We start from the raw sequence: 17,635 nt of genomic DNA, 5'->3' as shown, positions 1-17,635 counted from the left end.
TCTGCTGCAATAACAGCATGTGGAGCTCGTACAGCCCTCCACCTCCCCGGAGCACTGCGTGAACATGACGTGCATCTTCTTGCAACCAGTGAATAGCATTTGGGGAGTGAAAAGAAAAACACAAAGGTTAGTTATTCTTTGTGATATATGAAAGAGCTGTCAGCTCCATCCTGAAAATCATGAATCCCTGGGTATTCCTGGGACAAGGCGAAGGAATGCATCCTGCAGTATTTTTTTTACTTGGAACAACCATTTGTCTCTTCTGGTTCTGAAAAGTTTGACTTGAGCTGAGTAACAAATTAATGCTGTCTCTTAGTCACTGTCTGGCTTGGGTGGAAACACTGAGCTGACCTGGTTTATCCGTGTGTCCATCCCGATGGCACAGACAGGTCTCTGCTGGCTGCTGCCTCCCTCCCAGGGCGCTCACTTGCAGTGCCGCTTGTCTGCTGTGGTGCTGCTGGTAGGAGCAGAGGTGGTTTCTTCAAGAGCAATTAGTTTTTGTTATTTTTTGTTAGAATTGTAGAACTGGAGAAATGAAGCAATTTCGTCTTCAGGCAAGATTAGCTCTTGCCCTTGCCCCCATCTCACCTCTCTGCAGGACTGGTGGGAGGGACAAGAAGGTGCTGGGGTGCTCCCTGGGTCTCCATGTGCCCGTTCTGAACTGGAAAGGGGACTTGGAAAGTTCCCTACTGAATTTTATATCTCGTTTGTTTAGTTTAGGTGGGGAACTGGCTCCTTGTGTGGTTTCAAACGTGACAGCATGTTCTATGGGGGCTCAGGAGTGGGTAGTCAGATTGCGGGGTCACATCATCCTGCCCTGCGTGCTGCATCGCCTGCGCCTCGCCACAGTGCCTGATCCCGCGCCAGCCGGGGGGCTGTATCGCGATGTGTTGCATCCACAGAAATCTGTGAAATGGGAGGATTTTATCTACCTCGGGTATAACGCAGGGTGAGTGGGGAGCTCGGGGCTGCCCGTGCCTGGGGAAGCTCGCAGCTGCAGGGTTGGGTGCTGCACGCCAGCACCAGCGTCCCCCCCCGTGCTGGCACTGGGGCATCCCCCCCCCGTGCTGGCACTGGGGCATCCCCACATGCTCCCAGCCAGCCCCAATCGCCTGCTCCAGCCCCCGCAGAGGGGGCTGCCCCCAACCAGCCCCGCTCCTCTGCTGCTCAGGAGAGCGCAAGCGAGATGGGCTGGAAAGCCGATCAGAAGCAAAGTTATTTTAAAAAAAACCTTGACAAAGAGCTGTTTTTCTAGTGCTGGCCAAGAAACGTGACACTGAACAAATAGTAGAAAATAAAACAAAAAATAAAATTCACGTTGGATAGAGAAACAGCCTTTTAATTTGCAGAATCTACGATGTCTGCGTGCAGAAGTCTTCATTTCAGAGCTGGTCTTTCAGTGCAAATGTCACTTTAAATAGATATTCCTGTGTGCACGTTCTGGTGCCTTTTGCCATGTCGTTAATGGATTGCTCGTTCTGTGAGTACATTCTTGTCTCATTTTGTATCCCCATACATTAAATTGATAGTTTGGGGGATTATTGCTTGTTCCAAGATTAGATGGGTGGAGTCCCCTTTATATGGCCATGCTGGTATGTAGTGAATTTGAATTGGCACAGCAGAAAACTTGAAAATTTGGAACAGATAACTGTCTCCTATCTTTATATGGGAACATCAGAGTTTCTAGCTTTATTCTGGGGTTCTTGCCATTCCAAATATAATTTATTCTTTTATATAACTGTTTTCATATGATACACTCTGAAGAGTGGATAATGGTTTGGGGAGGAATATAATCATTTTTTTCCCCCTCCAAGGCTGTCTTCCGAATTAATGAGATTGAGAACACATTCCAAAAATCTATTTTTCCCCTCCAGGCTTTTTCTAATGTACTCAATTTATTCTGTAGTATGTCTTGCGCTTCCTTTATGGAGTTTGATGCCTAAATATTTTGTGGTGGTTGGCTGGCTGGAGCCTGTGTAGATACTAAGCGCACTGATGGGGTCTCTGGACAGCGAGGGCAGCTCTGGCCGTCCCGGTCGCTTTCTGCCCAGGCAGTTGGTTTCAGGGCTGGGGCTGGGGCTGCAATTGGCTTTATGAGGGAAACTGCTTGTTCTTAAGAGGATGGAGGGGTATCCTTGTCCCACTTCTCCTTTTTACTGTCCTTTCTGGATGAGAAGCGAGTGGCCTGGAGTGAACAGTGAGTGCCTCCTTCCCTCAGCCCCCGGGTGGCAAGGAAAAGATGTTCCTCGAGAAGTGTGTGGAGCTCAAAGGACTTTTATTACTTAAAGCCTCGCCTTTAACTCACATAGATAATGTTTTTGTACGTTCTTCTCTGCTTTAAACTGGTTTGTGGGTATATACATTTCTTACCAACTCATCCAAGTAAGCAGCTCCAGGCTTTCTGCCCCATTCTGCCCTCCGTGGCCACTGGTGCTACCTTCTGAAGATGTGGTTTTCCATCTTTCACTGGCGGTGCTGTGGGATGCGAATTCAGCCTGAAGCCCTGACTGTGCTGAGCAGTTCCAGCATGGGCTGCTGTGCCCTGGGGTTGATCTCCCGCTGGCTCTCAGGGCGCTTGGGCTCTCCCAGGGCACTTTGTGCTCGCCCTTCCTTCTCCTGGCACTCGTGAGCCCATTTCTGTGCCCAGGACAGTGCCCAGGGAGAGGAGCCGTCTGGCAGAGCAGGGGTGCAGTCGAGGAGGATGAGGCTGAAGAGCAGGGCCAGTATCCCTGGGGTCTGCAGAGCGACAAGGGCTGTGTGACAGCAAGGACCGGAGCAGCAGGGATGTTGGCATTTGCTCCCAAAAGCCTGCAGCGTATTAGTTTTGGAGAGCCTTACATCTCCAAAATGAGTTGGCTGATATGCCTCAAGCCCTGTTTTTAAAAGAACCACTTTTGATTTGAGACTACACATGAATTTTTAGGCCTAGAGGAGTTATCTGGAGTTGGTGATGATGGGAAAGGGATGCTCAGCACAGACCCACTCTCTTTAGGCAGTGGTTTTGCTTCATAAAGTGACTGTATAAATACCAGCTCCTCTCTCTGCCTCTGCTCCCGCTGAGTCACATCTGCTCCCTTTCCTGACCAAAACCAAAGGGTATGTTGTAGCCTCCCATGCCCCCCAGCCCACCCAGAGCCATCAGCTCCCTGGGGACATGCAGGGATGGGTTTCCTGGTCCAGCGGGCTGGCTGCTGAGGAGGAGGAGGATGAAGAGGCCAGCTGCATCATTATTTTGCAGTGGGCATGGCGTTCTACAAGTGTCTCTGCTCTTCCTCCGAGGTCTCAGTTAAGTTAAGAGCATATTGTGGTCATGTTTGCATCATGCCACAGTTGACAGGGGCACAGAGCCAGCTGCCAGTAGCCAGGTTCCCAGGAGTCAGGGTTTGTATTTACATCGTTTGACTCAGATGTTGTATAACCTCGGGGAGCCAGTTTCTGGGCCAAAAGAACAAGAGACCTGCTCTCCCATGGCATTTCGAGCTCTGGTTGGATGATGTCCCGTGCCAGGGCTGGGTTTTATTCTGTCCCCTGCTGACAGCCTGGTTCATGTTCCTGCAGGTCTGCATGAGCAGGGGTTATTAATAGCTCATCGGTGGGGGAGTGACCGGTTGGCTGGATCCCTGCTCCGACCGGGTCCTCCCCCTTTTCCAGGTGTGTTCCCAAAGGAGGGATTTGGTGGCAGAGTGCCCTTCCCGAGGGTGCTGTGCTGTGGTGGCCCCGGTCATGCTCGTCAGGGGAAAGGCATTGCTGCTTGCATCCTGCCTACGTGCTGCCTGGGCAGGGGTCTGCGGTGCCTGGGCTCCCCCGCAAGACAGCCAACCTCTGGCAGTCGGGGTGGGGGACCACGCTGTGGGGACCCTCGTGCTGTTGCCCGCTCGTGGTCAGTGGCTTGTCCCTACCAAGGGGCCGAGGCTGCTGGAAGAGGGGGGGATGTACCCACACATCTCAATTTTTTATTTTTTATTTTTTTTTTTCCTCCTCCAGACTGAACAGAGGGGGAGCCCCCAGAGCCCATACCGGGGGGCAGGTGAAGGCAGAGGGAGAAAACAAGGCAGGTGCAGAGGTCTGTCCAAGTAGAGATGGACCAGCTGGTCTGATGGCAACCAGGCTTCGGATGGGACTGGCCACGCTCAGCCTGCTCCGCAGGGCAGGGCGAAGCGGGCTGGGGTGGTGGGTGGCGAGTCCGTGCCCTGCCAAGGCACTCCTGGGGGGTCCAGGTCCTTGGACACTGAAGTTCTCTCCTGGAGACCCTCATCCTTCTGGGGCCCCCTGGATGCCTCAGGGGAATCGTCTTTCCCAGCCCAAGCTGCAGCCCTGGGTCCTTCGCGTCCTGGGAGGCTGCTGCTGATTGAGTGGAGCTTGCGACGGGGAGGGCGCCCGCTCGTTTGCTCCTGCACTATAATTAGCCGGGTTGGCGGGCAGAGCGGCTGTCAGGCTGCTGACACCCAGCCAGGCTGCGGGGCTGGCGATGCAGCATGTCAAGTACATGCTGGAGGACAGGGTGTGATTAACTGCAGGCCCTCGGAGCTGAGAGCTGACTACTCAGCTTCCAGCCTTTTTTCTTGCCTTTATTTTTTTTTTTCTTTCAGTGATGAAACATGTAACTTCACCTATAAACCAGTATAAAGATGTAGAAGCTGGTATGCCCAAAGATTTAAAAAAAAAATCAAAAATGTTTAAAAAGACCCGGCAGTGCGTAAATGCAACTAAGATCAGGCAGCTGACACCCCCTTAAATGAGGCAAAATTTTTAAAAAGACAGGCTCTAGCGGTAACACAAACTCAGTCGCGCTGCACCCCCTGTGCCTGCCATGCTCAGGGCTTAACGCTATAAATAGCAGCATATTCAGCTACACATCTCAGCCCTGATTCTGCAAACACTTAAGCCCAAGCACAGCTTTTTCTAGATGTGCTTAAAGTTGCAGTAGTTATTTGCAGGCTGTAATCAAGAAAGAGAAATAAAAATAAGGTAGAAAATAGTGCATGTGCAGCATGGTGTTGGTACCAGCTATCAATGAATATACAGCCTGGGTGTCTACTGCTCCTCCCTTGCAGCTCCTGTGCCCTTACCTACCTAATTAAGGATCTGTTTAATGAAAACATGAAGAGAAGGTGCCTATGCCGGTGCATGTGTGTCACCCTGGATGTTGTTGTTGAGCTGGTGGAGTTTGCAAGCTCCAGTGGTTTTGCTAGCAATTTGACAAGTTTTTTCATTCAGAGAAGCTCCGATGAGCAGCAAGCGCATGGCTTGGTCTGTGCCAGCCCTCAGCACCGCTTGGGGATGTCCTTGCAGAAAGAGAAACTTAAATGAAGAGCCCGTGCATGCACGCATCTGTATATATGCATAAATTATTTTTTTACAGGCATGTAGCAGTATAATACAAGTAGAGAAAAAGTTTCCTGGATGAGCTCTTGGTAAAGAAATGCTCTGAAGTTCAGCTCTGCCTTAGCATAGTGTGAGCTGCGAGGGGTTTGCGGGAGCAGCCCCCGTTGGCGCGGGGAGCCTGGCTGGGACAGATGGGGCAGGAGAAGGCTGAGGAAGATGCTGAGAGGGGGTGGGAAGGCATGGGAGGGCACAGTGACAGCGGAATGAAAGATGAGTGCACATGGAGTTGTTTATTGGGGGTGTTGGCGGATGCTCATTAGCAGAATTGCTTTTCCTCCCAGTAGGCCAGTGTACTCAGGGGTGCAGCCTGTCCTCATCACCTGGATGATGAGGAACCCAAACTCAGTTGCAAGGGTTCGTTTTGCAGCCAACCCAGTTGTGTGCATGACCATGGGAGGAGGGGTGTCACCAGGGCTGTGCTGGCATGGCTCATGGCACTGGGGTTTAGCTCCATTCCTGCTTGGTCCGGCATGCATGTGTGCACAGATCCCTGCTCCTCTGTGCAACACACCTGCAAGGGTGCCCGAGGAGTAGGAAGCAGAATTTGATGATGATGGGGAGTTTGGCAGTGCTCTGTCTTGGCCTGGCCCTCGTGAATACAACCTGTTGGCAGGGCCAGGGTGAGCTACTGAGACATGCTCTGGAGCAAGGGGTTGGTAACGGGGCTGCTGGCCAGGAGATCCCATCTCATCCCTTTCCCGGAGGTCACACGTTGGTTGGGTGAAAGATGAAGCCTGTTTTCCAAAGAACCAGGTTTATGTCAGCATGTCAGCCCCTAGGAAAACACCAAAGTCTCCCCTCACGGGTCCTGCACGTGGTAGTGGATGAGCAACCAGAGAAGAGCATTCAGCCTCTGGTAAGATGGGCTGGTGGAATGTGGGTGCCTACCTGGTCACAGGAGGATGTCATGGTGTGGCGAGATGGTGTGTTCAGGCTGGCATCCGAACACGGCTGTGGCATCAGGATGCACTGGCCAGGGAGCCCGTGGAACATGGGACCTCTTCCTCTGATGGGGAGAGCTGCTTGGAGGACACCTCCAGCTCCCAGGGTGGGTTGTGCTGTTCTGCTGGGGGGTGGCTGCAGGGCTTCGTTTCTGTTCCCTGGGTTGCCTCGGACTACATTTTGTGCGTAGGCACGTTTCCCTTCTCCTTCCCCCCAAACAGTCCAAAAGCACTTTTCTCTAGTTTTCAGCTTGTTTTTTGCCTTGCTTCGGGCTCAAAGCCCAACTTGGATTTGTGCCAATGCCCCATGTGCGTGCACAGGGTCGGTGCTGATTGCAGGCAAGTGTGATAGGTGATTCAGACTCCCGCTCCAGAGCTGGGCTGGGATGAGCTAGCTGCTGAAGAATGAAGGTTAGAGCCATTGGCATCCTGCCCTGGCTGGGTCAGGTCTGCAGGGAATCGCCCAGCCCCTCCTTGGGGCCTTTGTATTTGAGGCAGCAGGAGGCAGGATCACAACAGCAAGAGGCTGGGGCTGGTGGCTGATGTATCCCCCCGTGGTCCATCAATGCTTTGACTCTGCTGAAATGCCATCCTCCAATGAACTGAGTCCCTTTTCTGATTCCCAATGGCATGTGTCCTCCTCTCTCCTTCCCTCGGGTGAGCCCCTTGCATCTCTCCATCTGGGCAGGCAGCACTGCTGCCCCAGCCTGACCCTTTCCCTGCCACCAGATTTTGTTCTGCTGTGTGACCTACCCTTTCTTAATCACTCCTGTGCTTCGTTCCTTAATCACTCCTGTGCTCTGGCACGCAGGCGAGGATCTGCTTTCCAGTAAGTCTTGGCTTTGGACGTACAAAGCTGCACCCAGCGGGTGGCCCGGAGCTCCCTCTGGGGCGTGAGCTCGTTTGCAGCACCGCCACATCGGAGACAGGAGCTATCACAGCGATTTTTCAGCTGAGCAATCTGGTTTGTCCAGCCTGAAATTCAGGTTTTAGGATTTGAGGGTTTATCTGGCCTCAAATTCACGTTTCGGGGGAGCTCCGGGCTGTATTAGCTGGGGTGCTGTCCGTGCCGGGGCAGGGCTGTTTTGAGGGGTCGGCGCTGGGGACTGGCTGCGATGGCAGGTGGGATGGAGGGGGGCTGATGCCTGCAGAGGAGGAGGCAGCACTCCCACAGCCATTCGGTTTCTTGGCCAAGCCTGTGCCAAAGGCCGAGGGCTGGAGGGACACGGGGGTGCATGTTGTGCTGAGCCCTGGGATGCTCCAGGTGGATTGTCCCTGGCTCAGAGGGATGCTGCTAGCTGAAGCAGGGTGTGATGTCTTCTTTCTCCTTCCAAACAGCCCTCTCGCATCCCAGGCTCTGAATTTTTTTCCCCTTCCGACAGTCAGGCATCAACTTTGGATTACTCATAAATGCAGCATGTTGCAGATACACTGAGCTTGAGGAAATGGCTCTGCCTGAAAGCACGAACCACCAGGATTGAGGGGCAAGAAGCCGGGATGGAGGTGACAGGCTGTGCAGCCTTGGCCCCCCCACTACCCCATCCTGCCCTGGGGGCCAAGTGCCCTCTGCCTGTGCCCAAATCCCACAGGAATCTGCCCAGCCCGGCTCGGGGACCCGGCTCGGGGACGCTGCAGCTGCTGGGGCAGGCGCCGAGGTCCCAGCGGGTGACCAGGCGTGGATGGCAGGCTTGCAGCATAGACCACTATCAGCGTTGGCCCACTAGTTTGTTTTGCAGAATCCTCTTCTACCATGGAAAAATAACTCATCTCTCAGTTTTTCTCTCTTTTGTTTGTGTGGGCATTGATTACACTGGGAGTTACTGAGCCAGATTTTATTGGAATGACTTAGAAAGCTGCCACCTGCAAGCATCCGCTTGTCCTTGGGGATTATTTTGGTGTAGTTTCTAAATAATTGCATGAGGCTTCTTCAGCCTTGCTTAATAACTTCATTCTCCCAGGGACACTGCCCAGAAAAAGATGAGCTGAGGCTATGCTTGGCAACATTTAGGAGAGAAAAAAGTACAACAGGATTGATGTCTGCTGGCATGAATAAATAAATAATACAATACCTCACCTCCGTGAGCATCCTTGCTTCCAACCCCATGTCAGTTATCTCCCCAGCTTGGCTGAATTTTGGAATTCAGAGTGGTCCTTTAAATCGGTCTCATCTTTTCTGTCTGTAGCGTGTTGTGCTGATGCTTATTAGAGACCAGCAGGACTGGGTCTGGAGAAGAGCTGTCCTAGGGAAGCCTGCCTGGTAGCTTATGTATGTTGTGTAACTTGGGCTTGTTAAATATATGATTTAAATAACTTGCAAAATAGTTTACCTAGTGCCTGAAATGTGAAATTAAGAGAATAATTTCAGACACTTATGTTGGCCCAGATTCTCACAGGTTTGCAAAGACTTTGTGAAAATCATAGGTTGTGTTTTAAATAGACAAGCCCACAAATGTCTTGGACATTTTGTACAAAATCTTGCACATAAAAGAAGCGTGTTTTGCAGTGCGAAGGGAGCCAGGTTGTTGCGTGCGTGTCCCTGTGACTGTCCTGCCCTGGTGAGGAGGGCTGGGAAGGGCAGCACCGGGAACACCACCGGGAAGATGAGAGGTCTTCCCACTGCTCCACGGGCTTTGGTGTCACTGGGCAAGCCTTTACGCATGGCCCAGATGGCGTTGCCCTTCTAGTTTGGGAGGCTGCATTTTTTCAACCCTGCAAAGGTGCTTTTTAGAACCTGGGCATGGGTCCTTACGGCTGATAAATCCACTCTGGCCTCTCTGTCTTGTTTTAGTGTAAATACACCAGGAACGCTGGTGTCCCGTTGCCTTCCCTTTTCCATCATAGCATTTCTAAGGTGTTCTTGTGACATTGCATGGTCAACATTGATGTTGCACTTTTCTGCAAGAGCAGAAGGGCTCTGAGCATCGCATGGAGAGTTCCTTTAATCCAAACAAGGGCAGTGTAAGCCTGACTCAGGTATTCTTGCACGGAGAGGGGCAGAGGATAGTGATGGCAATGACCTCGAGACAACACTTTATTAATCAATCATATTGGCAGGCAGTCCCCGCTTCTTGGCAGGCTGCATCCTGCCACCCCAGAGCTGTGGGCTTGGCATCAGTGTCCCCTCCTGCTGCTGCCTCTGCTCCGGTGGTTGTTTCCTCTGCAGAATAAAGAGATTAAAGACGGTGCCTGTCTGTATCCAAAAGGGCAGGCGCTCAGCAGGCATGGACTCGAGGGGAGCGAGGTGCTGGAGGCACTGCCAGCCTCTGAGGGATGTCATCTGGGATGCTGTCCACGTCCCTCCGCTGGCCTTGCGGGGAGCAGGCGCATCAGCACTGGAGGGGTGTAGCCTGGCAGCTCTTTGGTAGCTGCTTTGCCCAGCGAGGGCTGCTCCTGCCCCTCCAGATGTGCCTGTGCTACCGGTCCCTGCGGTCACTTACCTCCGTGTCTCGTGAGGAAAGGGTGGAGGTGGGTGCAAGCTTCGCCTGAAATATTTGTTTTAAAAATATACACCGATAAGAATGACTCTCTCCATTATTTCATTAAGGGATTTAAAATGTGCTTCCTAAGCCCTGAGTCACCAATGAAGTGAGCAAGCGAGAAGCAGCACAGCGGGTCCCGCTGGAGGGTGACTCATGCTGCGGGGGGGGCTTGGGGCTTGCAGGAGACTCTTTGGACTGGGGGATGCTCCACTCCCTCCCTCCCAGGATGGCCAGGGTGTCCCCAGCATCCTGAGCAGCAGTGGGAGGTCTCTGGGAACCTCTGGGCTCCTGAGTTTATTTTGGGAGCTGAGCCATCACAGTGCAGCCGTGCCTTAATTGCTCAGGAGCCACCAGCAGAGAGCTCTCCTGGAAGCCCATAGATCAACCAACAACAGCGCATGCATTTGGGTTTTTTATTGTATACTTGCCTAGATAAAAGCCTCCAGATCCCACATCAGTTCAGGAGGAATTGATCTTTTCTCCCAGAAGGGAGGAGAAAATGCCAGATCACCTTTTACTCATTTTTGGGAGCGCTCTGCCTCTTTCAGTCATCAGGCACAGGCAGAAGAAAAGCTGGTCCCAGCTCCCTGTAAGGCCAAAACTGTCCCCTCTGTGCTGGTCTCAATGATTTATCTAGATGGCTTTTTCAAAGCCCTTAGAAATGCTGCTCTATCGCTCCCACTGGAGTTGCTTCAAGCTTGGTGCCAGGATGTTTTTCCTCAGATCCAGGCTGTGGGTGTCCTTCACCCTGCTCTGCTCCCTTATGTCCCATCCTTCCCTTGACCACTTTTCCATAATCTCTTCCCGCAGATGCCAGCTGAGACTGCTGCAGCCAGTGTGGTGGGACAGGGGTGGTGGCACTGTCACAGCCCTGAGGGAGATGTTTCGGCTGCTGCCCCTTCGTGCACCACGCTGCAGCAGGCAGCACCCACACTCAGACCTGCCTGCAGCCTCCCATCACTGATTCCTCCCATCACTGGTTCCCTGAGGGCTTCCTAATTAATGCCTTCAAGCTGTTGATGAAGGTCTGCTTGGGGGCGATCTTCCAAGTGCTGCCCTGAGCTCGGTGCTCCTGGCCAATCATACCAGGACATTGTGATGTCCCTGCCCTTGTCAAAACGCCTTGGGCATTTTATTTTTACTACAGCTACATCTTAGAGTGAACTGCTGCACAAAGTCAGGGCAGCCCCAAGATGCCCTGTGGTCTCTTCGGGCATCACCACTTTCTCCCCTCCTTGCTCCTGCCAGTGGCTCTGCGCTGCAATATTTGCAGTTTTCAAAGCATCATTTGGTTTATCCTCTACTTGGTTTATTAACCGCCTCAGTGCATGGTCGCTGTCTGTGGCTCCTGTAGTGACACCATGTGTACCTGTGCTCACTTCTTCCACTTTTTCATCAGGATCTCACTTACAGATGGTTGAAAGCACGTCCTTGCCCTGGGTCTTGCTGCTGGCCCTGACCACCTTCTCCTGCCCAGACATCACCTCTCCAGCCTCCAGCAAGCTCCCCTCTGGTCGCTGGTGATCCTTGTGGCCAAGTGCTTCCAGCCACTCTCCATCTGGGTCCATGTCCCCCTTGGCTTTGTGTACACTCAGGAGAAAAAAATGCAACGTGGTGCCATGGACCAGTCTATTAATAACTTCATGTGACTGCTAGACACAATCCCTTTCTCTGGTGGGAAGAGTGAGGGGGCAAAGGGCTGTGTAGGGGCAATATGGGGAAACTGAGTCATGAAGAAGGAAGAAAGGGCTCAAGTCCAGACTTCGGGGTGGTGGTAGAGCCAGGAGCTGATCCGTGGCTTCTGGTCTTGCACCAGACCCCATTCCTTGGACACGTTGCTGTAATTCTGCTTTTCCTCCTCATTTGCGATTTTCTTATTAACGTCTAAAATCAGCTATTTTGGCTAATCATTGCTGAGATTGCCCCCCGTTTTATTGTTTTGTTTTTCTTCTTTGCAAAGTTAGCATCTCATTTTTTTTATTCCAGATATCTAAAACCTTCTCAGTTTTCCATGACTGTTAAAAAATAACTGCTTGTGAAGCTTAAGGTAACCCCTCAGCGTGCTCACGTAGCTCATTCTGCCAGTGGCTTGCGGACTGCACGGGCTTGCGGGCCGTGGAGCGTGTGCAGGGGCAGGCAGGCTGCTGGTGCTGCTCACCTGCAGCTTTTCCACCTCCCTTTCTGCAAGAGCTGATCCTTTTTGGTTTGGTTTGGTTTGGTTTTTTTCCTCCAAGTTTCCACTTGGTTTTCCCTTGTTAAAGATTGATTTCAGGGACCTGCATCTCCATCCCGGTGAGAGGTGAGGGGAGATAAATGCTGATGATATCTGTGACTGCGTAAAGGGACTACTGCAGATTTTGCTGTCTTCTGCGCTGTGACAGGAATAGTCCCCCCAGCATTTTAGAAAGGTAGAAGAGTGTCAGCATTGTTTCCTGCTGTTATCAGTTATCAAAAAGGTCAGGTGCTGTCTGGAGCTGGCTGTGGGGCTGATGAGAGCTTTTTCCTATGGGCCTCAGCTGCAGCTGGGTGGGGGTGTCTGACTGTGTGGGGTGCAGGTTTTCCATTTGTTGTTTCAATGGTGTTGAGAAAGCTGTTTGCAAGTTGTTTCTCCTTAAATAACAACAGTTCTCTGTGATCCCTGCTAGCACAGATATCAAATGAAACTGAATTTGTCACGGCTCATCACCCTCGCTGCAGCCAATCCATAGTTTGGGAAGTGTCACCCAGGGTTTTAGGTGTCAAGTTTAAAGAAGTAAGGAAATATCTCAGCGGAACGCAGTTCCCGAGGGAGTGGAGTTATTCCTGGATGTGCTGTGGGCTTGGAGGACAGGTCCCATTGCCCAGGGCGTTCACTCTGTGCAGTTACTACTGTGATCGTTTCTCTGCTGCTTCAGGAATGCACAGGGTGGTTGAGGAGATCACCCTGTCCGAGCCCCTGCTCATGGCAGGGTCACCTACACCTGGTTTTCTTGGATGGCCAGGACCATGTCCAGTTGAGTTTTGACTGTCTCTGATGCTGGAGGCTCCACCACATCTCTGGGCAGCTTGAGCAAGCATTTGACCACTCCATTCTGGTGTCTGACCATCAGTCCCCTGGGGCTTTGCTGTAGCTTCTGTCATGTCAGCGGAGGGGAAGAAGCAGCGGGGAGAGCCAAAGGGTACCGCTGTCTCTGCCTGGTGAGATCACTCAGAGCCCATCAAGCTTTTGCACGCTGATGTGGCGTTCGGCACACAGGCAGATGAGATCTTCCCACCCCAGAGGGCTGCTCCTTGTGTGCTCCAGACTCTACCCCAAGCTGGAGCTCAGGCGCATCCCCTGGCCCCATGGACACATGAGACATGCAAGAGGGTGGCACATGTCCAGCTCTGCATACCCGGTGCTGCGGGTTTGGCTGCAGCCTCCCTGCACCGCCGTGCAACCAGCGCCTCTGTGCTGGGGAGAGCGTCAGCCTGTCTTGCTGGCTTGGCCAGAGCTCCCTTTTGGGGGGATGTTTTGGTGACAGTGGATCTCTACCTGCTTAAAAGCTGGGCCCCTCCTCTCCCCACTTGCTTTTCAGTCCCAGGGTGGGAACACCCGGTGGCTTTGGCTGGCGGAGAGCACCAGGAGAGCTCCTGTGCCCCTGATTAGCATTCGGCCCCGCTGCTCCCACTGCTTTGGTGATTGTGCTCGCCATTGCCTGGCAACCACGGAGCAAAACTACAACAGCAGCCCCGGAGCCCGAGCGTGCTTCCTGCGAGTGTGCACGCACACCGGCACACGCCTGTCGCCTGCACGGGGACAGGGCGGGTGGCAGGGCCACCCTGTGCTGCGGCCACCGTCCCCCAACCTGGCAAGGTGCAAGGGTGAGGAACGTCCCTGAGACGAGGAGGAGGAGGAGAGGGCTCTGGTGGTGCGACGGCTTTGCTGACACCCAGGTTTGGTGGGTCTGTCTGTCTGTCTGCCATGGTGCTGCCCGCCGTGAGCACCCCGCTATGTTGGGCACAGCCTGTCCCTCTGCGTCTCTTGGTGGCGGGGGCCCTTTCGTGCTCAGCGAGCACGTGCCATGAACTGGGCCTCGGAGCAGGGCAGGGGCCAGCCGCTGCCATGGCTGCCTCCAGGACGAGGCGTGTGGGGGGGGAGCGTTGGGCCTACGGGGGTGTATAAGCCCCCGTTGGGCAGTGGGGCAAGGCATGGTGGTGCGCGCGTGCTTTCTGTGTGTGTCACACACGCACCCTGCCTTGCACCCAAAGTGGGGTCTGTGGGATGCCCATCACCCCCAGGCTCCCCACGGAGTGGCTCAGCCTGGTTGGGTTCTCCCAGGGGACCCCAGCGCTCTGGGTTGGGATGTTGTCAGGCTTTTACTAGACCATCGGTGGAGCTGGCAGCACTGGGGAAAATGCTGGCGCACGGGAACCTGAGTGTGCATCGGGCCGCCTCTGCTTCCCAGGCTTGCACGTGTTTGGGGTACGGTGTCATTTTTCTTGGCAGAAGGATTTCGTGGTCCTGTCCCCGGGGAGGGGCTGTGGGCCTCGGGCTCAGTTCCCTGCCCTGCCAGAGGCTCACTGCAGGCGGTGGTGGCTCGGTCCCTCTGCCAGTCCTGCGTCTCATCCTCTTTCCAGCTGGGCAGGCTCGAGAGGACACAAGTCCCCTCCAGGCACAAGGCGCCACATTTTTGTGAGTGATGGGAGACACAGACATGCATGAATACGTTAGGTTCACACCTAACACATCTCCACACCTCTGCTTTGGCTCTTTACTTTCATATCCTTGGCTGCTGTGGGCTCTGCCTACGGTGCATTCAGTGGCTGGAGGTCCTGAGCTGCCTTCCCTGTCCAGCCAGCCCACACATAACCACCAGGCAGCAAAAAACATAGGCATGCCTTTTCCTGCTCACCACACATCTTCATCAATGATACTTGCTTGGCAAAGGGTTAAAGAAATACATCTGTTTTTTGTGTCTTGCAGAGCCTGGGGTCAGCGGACAAGAAGGACTTTTACCAGCCAAAGTAAGTGCCAGTAGCCGTGGTGAGTAATTGCATGGAAATTCCCGGTTGGTCTATATTTCCGAGCAGCTCTTTGGCTTGCTAAGATTAGACATTTCAATGTACAAGAATAGCTGCTGCAATTACACAAGTGAGGATAACAGTGGAAGGGCTGTCAATCATTTTGGCTTCAGGGCATATGCAAATCATTAAATCAGGTCAGAAGGAATCACGACAGCTTGATTGAGCCTGAGAGACAGAGCCGGGACCTGGTGGCCAGGGAGCAGGGGACGCAGAGGTGACCTTTCCCACCTCTGGCTCCTTCTGCTCCGGCTCTGCGCAGCTGAGCTGCTTTGGACATCTGAAGGGTTTTGTTCTGTGTCTTAACGGGCTGATCTTGAAGCACGTCTTCCACAACCCGTGCTTTGACGTTGATGCCTGTCGTCTTCCATCCGTTGTGTTTTGTAAAGCATGGTGAGCCTCAGGGGTGAGAGCAAAGGAGCCGCCATATTCATGAACACAAACAAAGGATCTGTAATCACCCCACTAACAAACATAAGCAGTTGGTTACTTAGTGTGTGCCCTTGGCCATGGCCCTGAGCTGGCTGCGACAGTCCGTAAGTGAGAGAGCCAGAGCAGGGTACTTAGAGCTGTCGACCTTTGAGACCTGTGTTGAAAAGCGAGCAGAGCTTGCACTTGCAGACCAGTTGTGTTGTTGCAGCCAGCACTGGCAGAGCCTCGCCACAGCATGGCACCTCCGAGATGAGAAGGTTGTTTCTTTGCTGGAAGAACGTGTCTAATACGGTCGTTATTTGGATAGGGGTAAACTCTATTAAAGGCCACGCTGAGAGGTTCGGTTCTGGCCCTGACCGCTAAGCAGCTGTGCATTGTGCTGCTGAGCACGTTTGCATGTGGGACCTTGTGTTGCTCCTGCTCTGTTTAGGGAAGCGAACATCTTTATGTTACCACTTTTTTTCTTCTGAAAAAAATGCTATAGGTGGTTTTGAAGTTGCAGAACAGTGCTCTGACATGCAGGATTGTCAGAAGGGTGTGTTTTTCGAAGATTCAGAAGGAACTGGGTTGAGGGAATTTCTCCAGAACTCACCATCCTTCTGCACTTGCTCTTGCTTTGCTGCTTTCCAAAACATTCCTGCAGAGCTGCTTCCCAGCAGTGCCCAAGCACATGGTGAGCACTGAGGCAGCATCCTCCCTCACCGCTCTGTCTGAGTGGCTCTTTGCATTGGGATAGTCCCATCTGGGGACACTGGGGATGGAAGACTGTGCCACGGAGCACTGCAGGGCTGCCTGCTCGCTGCAAGTGTCGGCTGCGTGTGTGTTCTTCAGTTACCTGCTGGCTCCGCTTGCTTTATGTCACCAAAACTCAGTGCTAGTCTCTAGGTCTGTACTGAAAAGTCTTAATTTCAGGGAGCTCCTCTGTCCACTCACCCCAAAGCAGTGCTGATCATTGGCTTTCCAAGACCATTGGCAGCTAAATACAGCCAGAGCCATTTCCTGAGCTATTTAATCCCACATGGCTTTCTGGGAGATCAGAGAGATATCCCAGGAGGTTATGGAGTCATTGTGGATGCAATATCAAAATGAGCACACATTTGGCAAAGGACTTACAACCGTGCTTTTGTGACCTCTACCAACAGTCATCCAAGAAATCAGTGCTTTTTATTGTAGTGCTGCAGCCTGCATATGTAGAGTGTGTGTTTTGACAAGCAGGCTTAAAAAAGATCGAAGCATCTCTAGTGCCCCTATTCCAGCTGAAGCTTTTGTGACACTTTAAGTCAGAGATTTAGAGGAAATAAGTAAAGAGCTCTTACTCTTTGGTTTTCCTGTCGGGTGGTTTTGGTGGTAGGTAGCAACAAGTATAGTGTTTCTTTTATAGCTCATCTCATCAGAGAAATGAGGGCTGTTTGTCTACCTTAACAGGAGGAACATGGGCTTCCCATCTCACTGAAGTTACAAAGCTGTTGGGTCAGTGTTGGGTGCTGGTGCAGAAGGTCTCATAGATACAGGGTGTCATATCGGTGCTCTTGGATTCCACTGTGCCACAAGGCTATGGGACCTCCATGGTTTAGCCAAATGGCTTATGATATCAGCTGTGACTTGACTAATCATAATATTATGACTTTGGTTTATGCCCATCCTATTACATTTATCAGTGGCTATTTTGGGGTTGCAACCAGTAGAGTTCGTGCTGTGACGTTGCCTGGTACCGCTGCCTCCGTCCTGTTTGGCTGGTTTCCTCACCTACACCAGCTGCTCCAGCCTTGTGCTGTATCCCATTTGAACAGGTACAGGTGCCTTCCTTGTACTGAGTTTCCAAAGCAGGTTGTTCAGATATCATCAGAACGATATATCCCAGCCTAGTAATTCTCATCTGATGCAGTTTGGGCGTGTACCTCCCCCATTGCAACCCTGCCTGCAGCCCCTGAGCTGCTTGGTCCTTTGTCACCCTGATTTTGGAAGTTGCTAATACAGCTGCAATGTTGTCAGCAAGTCTGGGCTTTCAGCATCCTTCCAAATTTCTGACAGAGGCCCCTTGACTGTTTTGTCAAGGCAGTTTCCTGAGCAGGGACCTGCTGGCTGAAGACCCAGGGATACCATGCTCAGAGACAGGAATAGGCTCTCCTGGGACTGGTGGTTTTGTTTAATAACTCTCCTGGCAGGGCTGGTTGGAAGTGTCTTGACAGGAACCAAGCACGGCGGGTGTGTTTGCTAATTCCCGGTGGCATATATTTGCTCTTCAGTGTCAGGCACTGACTGGAACTCAGTTTCTTTGAACCCAGAAAGAAATTTTGGTAGTAATAACAGTCATAAAACTCCTAGCAAATGTAGACTGAAATATTTGGGTTTAAT

At 52.4% G+C, this 17,635-nt stretch overlaps 1 protein-coding gene across 3 annotated transcripts in view; it reads left to right on the top strand.

The window, feature by feature from the left end:
* The window catches only part of LOC135994232 (ankyrin repeat and fibronectin type-III domain-containing protein 1-like), a 227,774-nt gene that overhangs the window by 143,564 nt on the left and 66,575 nt on the right, over positions 1 to 17,635 (top strand). For all 3 annotated transcript variants that reach the window (XM_065644654.1, XM_065644652.1, XM_065644653.1), the window contains exon 5: positions 14,751 to 14,791. In XM_065644654.1, the coding sequence (XP_065500726.1) occupies positions 14,751 to 14,791 (41 nt within the window). The remainder of the gene's footprint in view (positions 1 to 14,750; positions 14,792 to 17,635) is intronic.

The sequence above is a fragment of the Caloenas nicobarica genome, chromosome 14 (assembly GCF_036013445.1).
Source record: "Caloenas nicobarica isolate bCalNic1 chromosome 14, bCalNic1.hap1, whole genome shotgun sequence".
Taxonomy (NCBI): domain Eukaryota; kingdom Metazoa; phylum Chordata; class Aves; order Columbiformes; family Columbidae; genus Caloenas; species Caloenas nicobarica.
The sequence above is the reverse complement of the archived record's forward strand: the minus strand, read 5'-3'. Positions and strand labels throughout refer to the sequence as shown.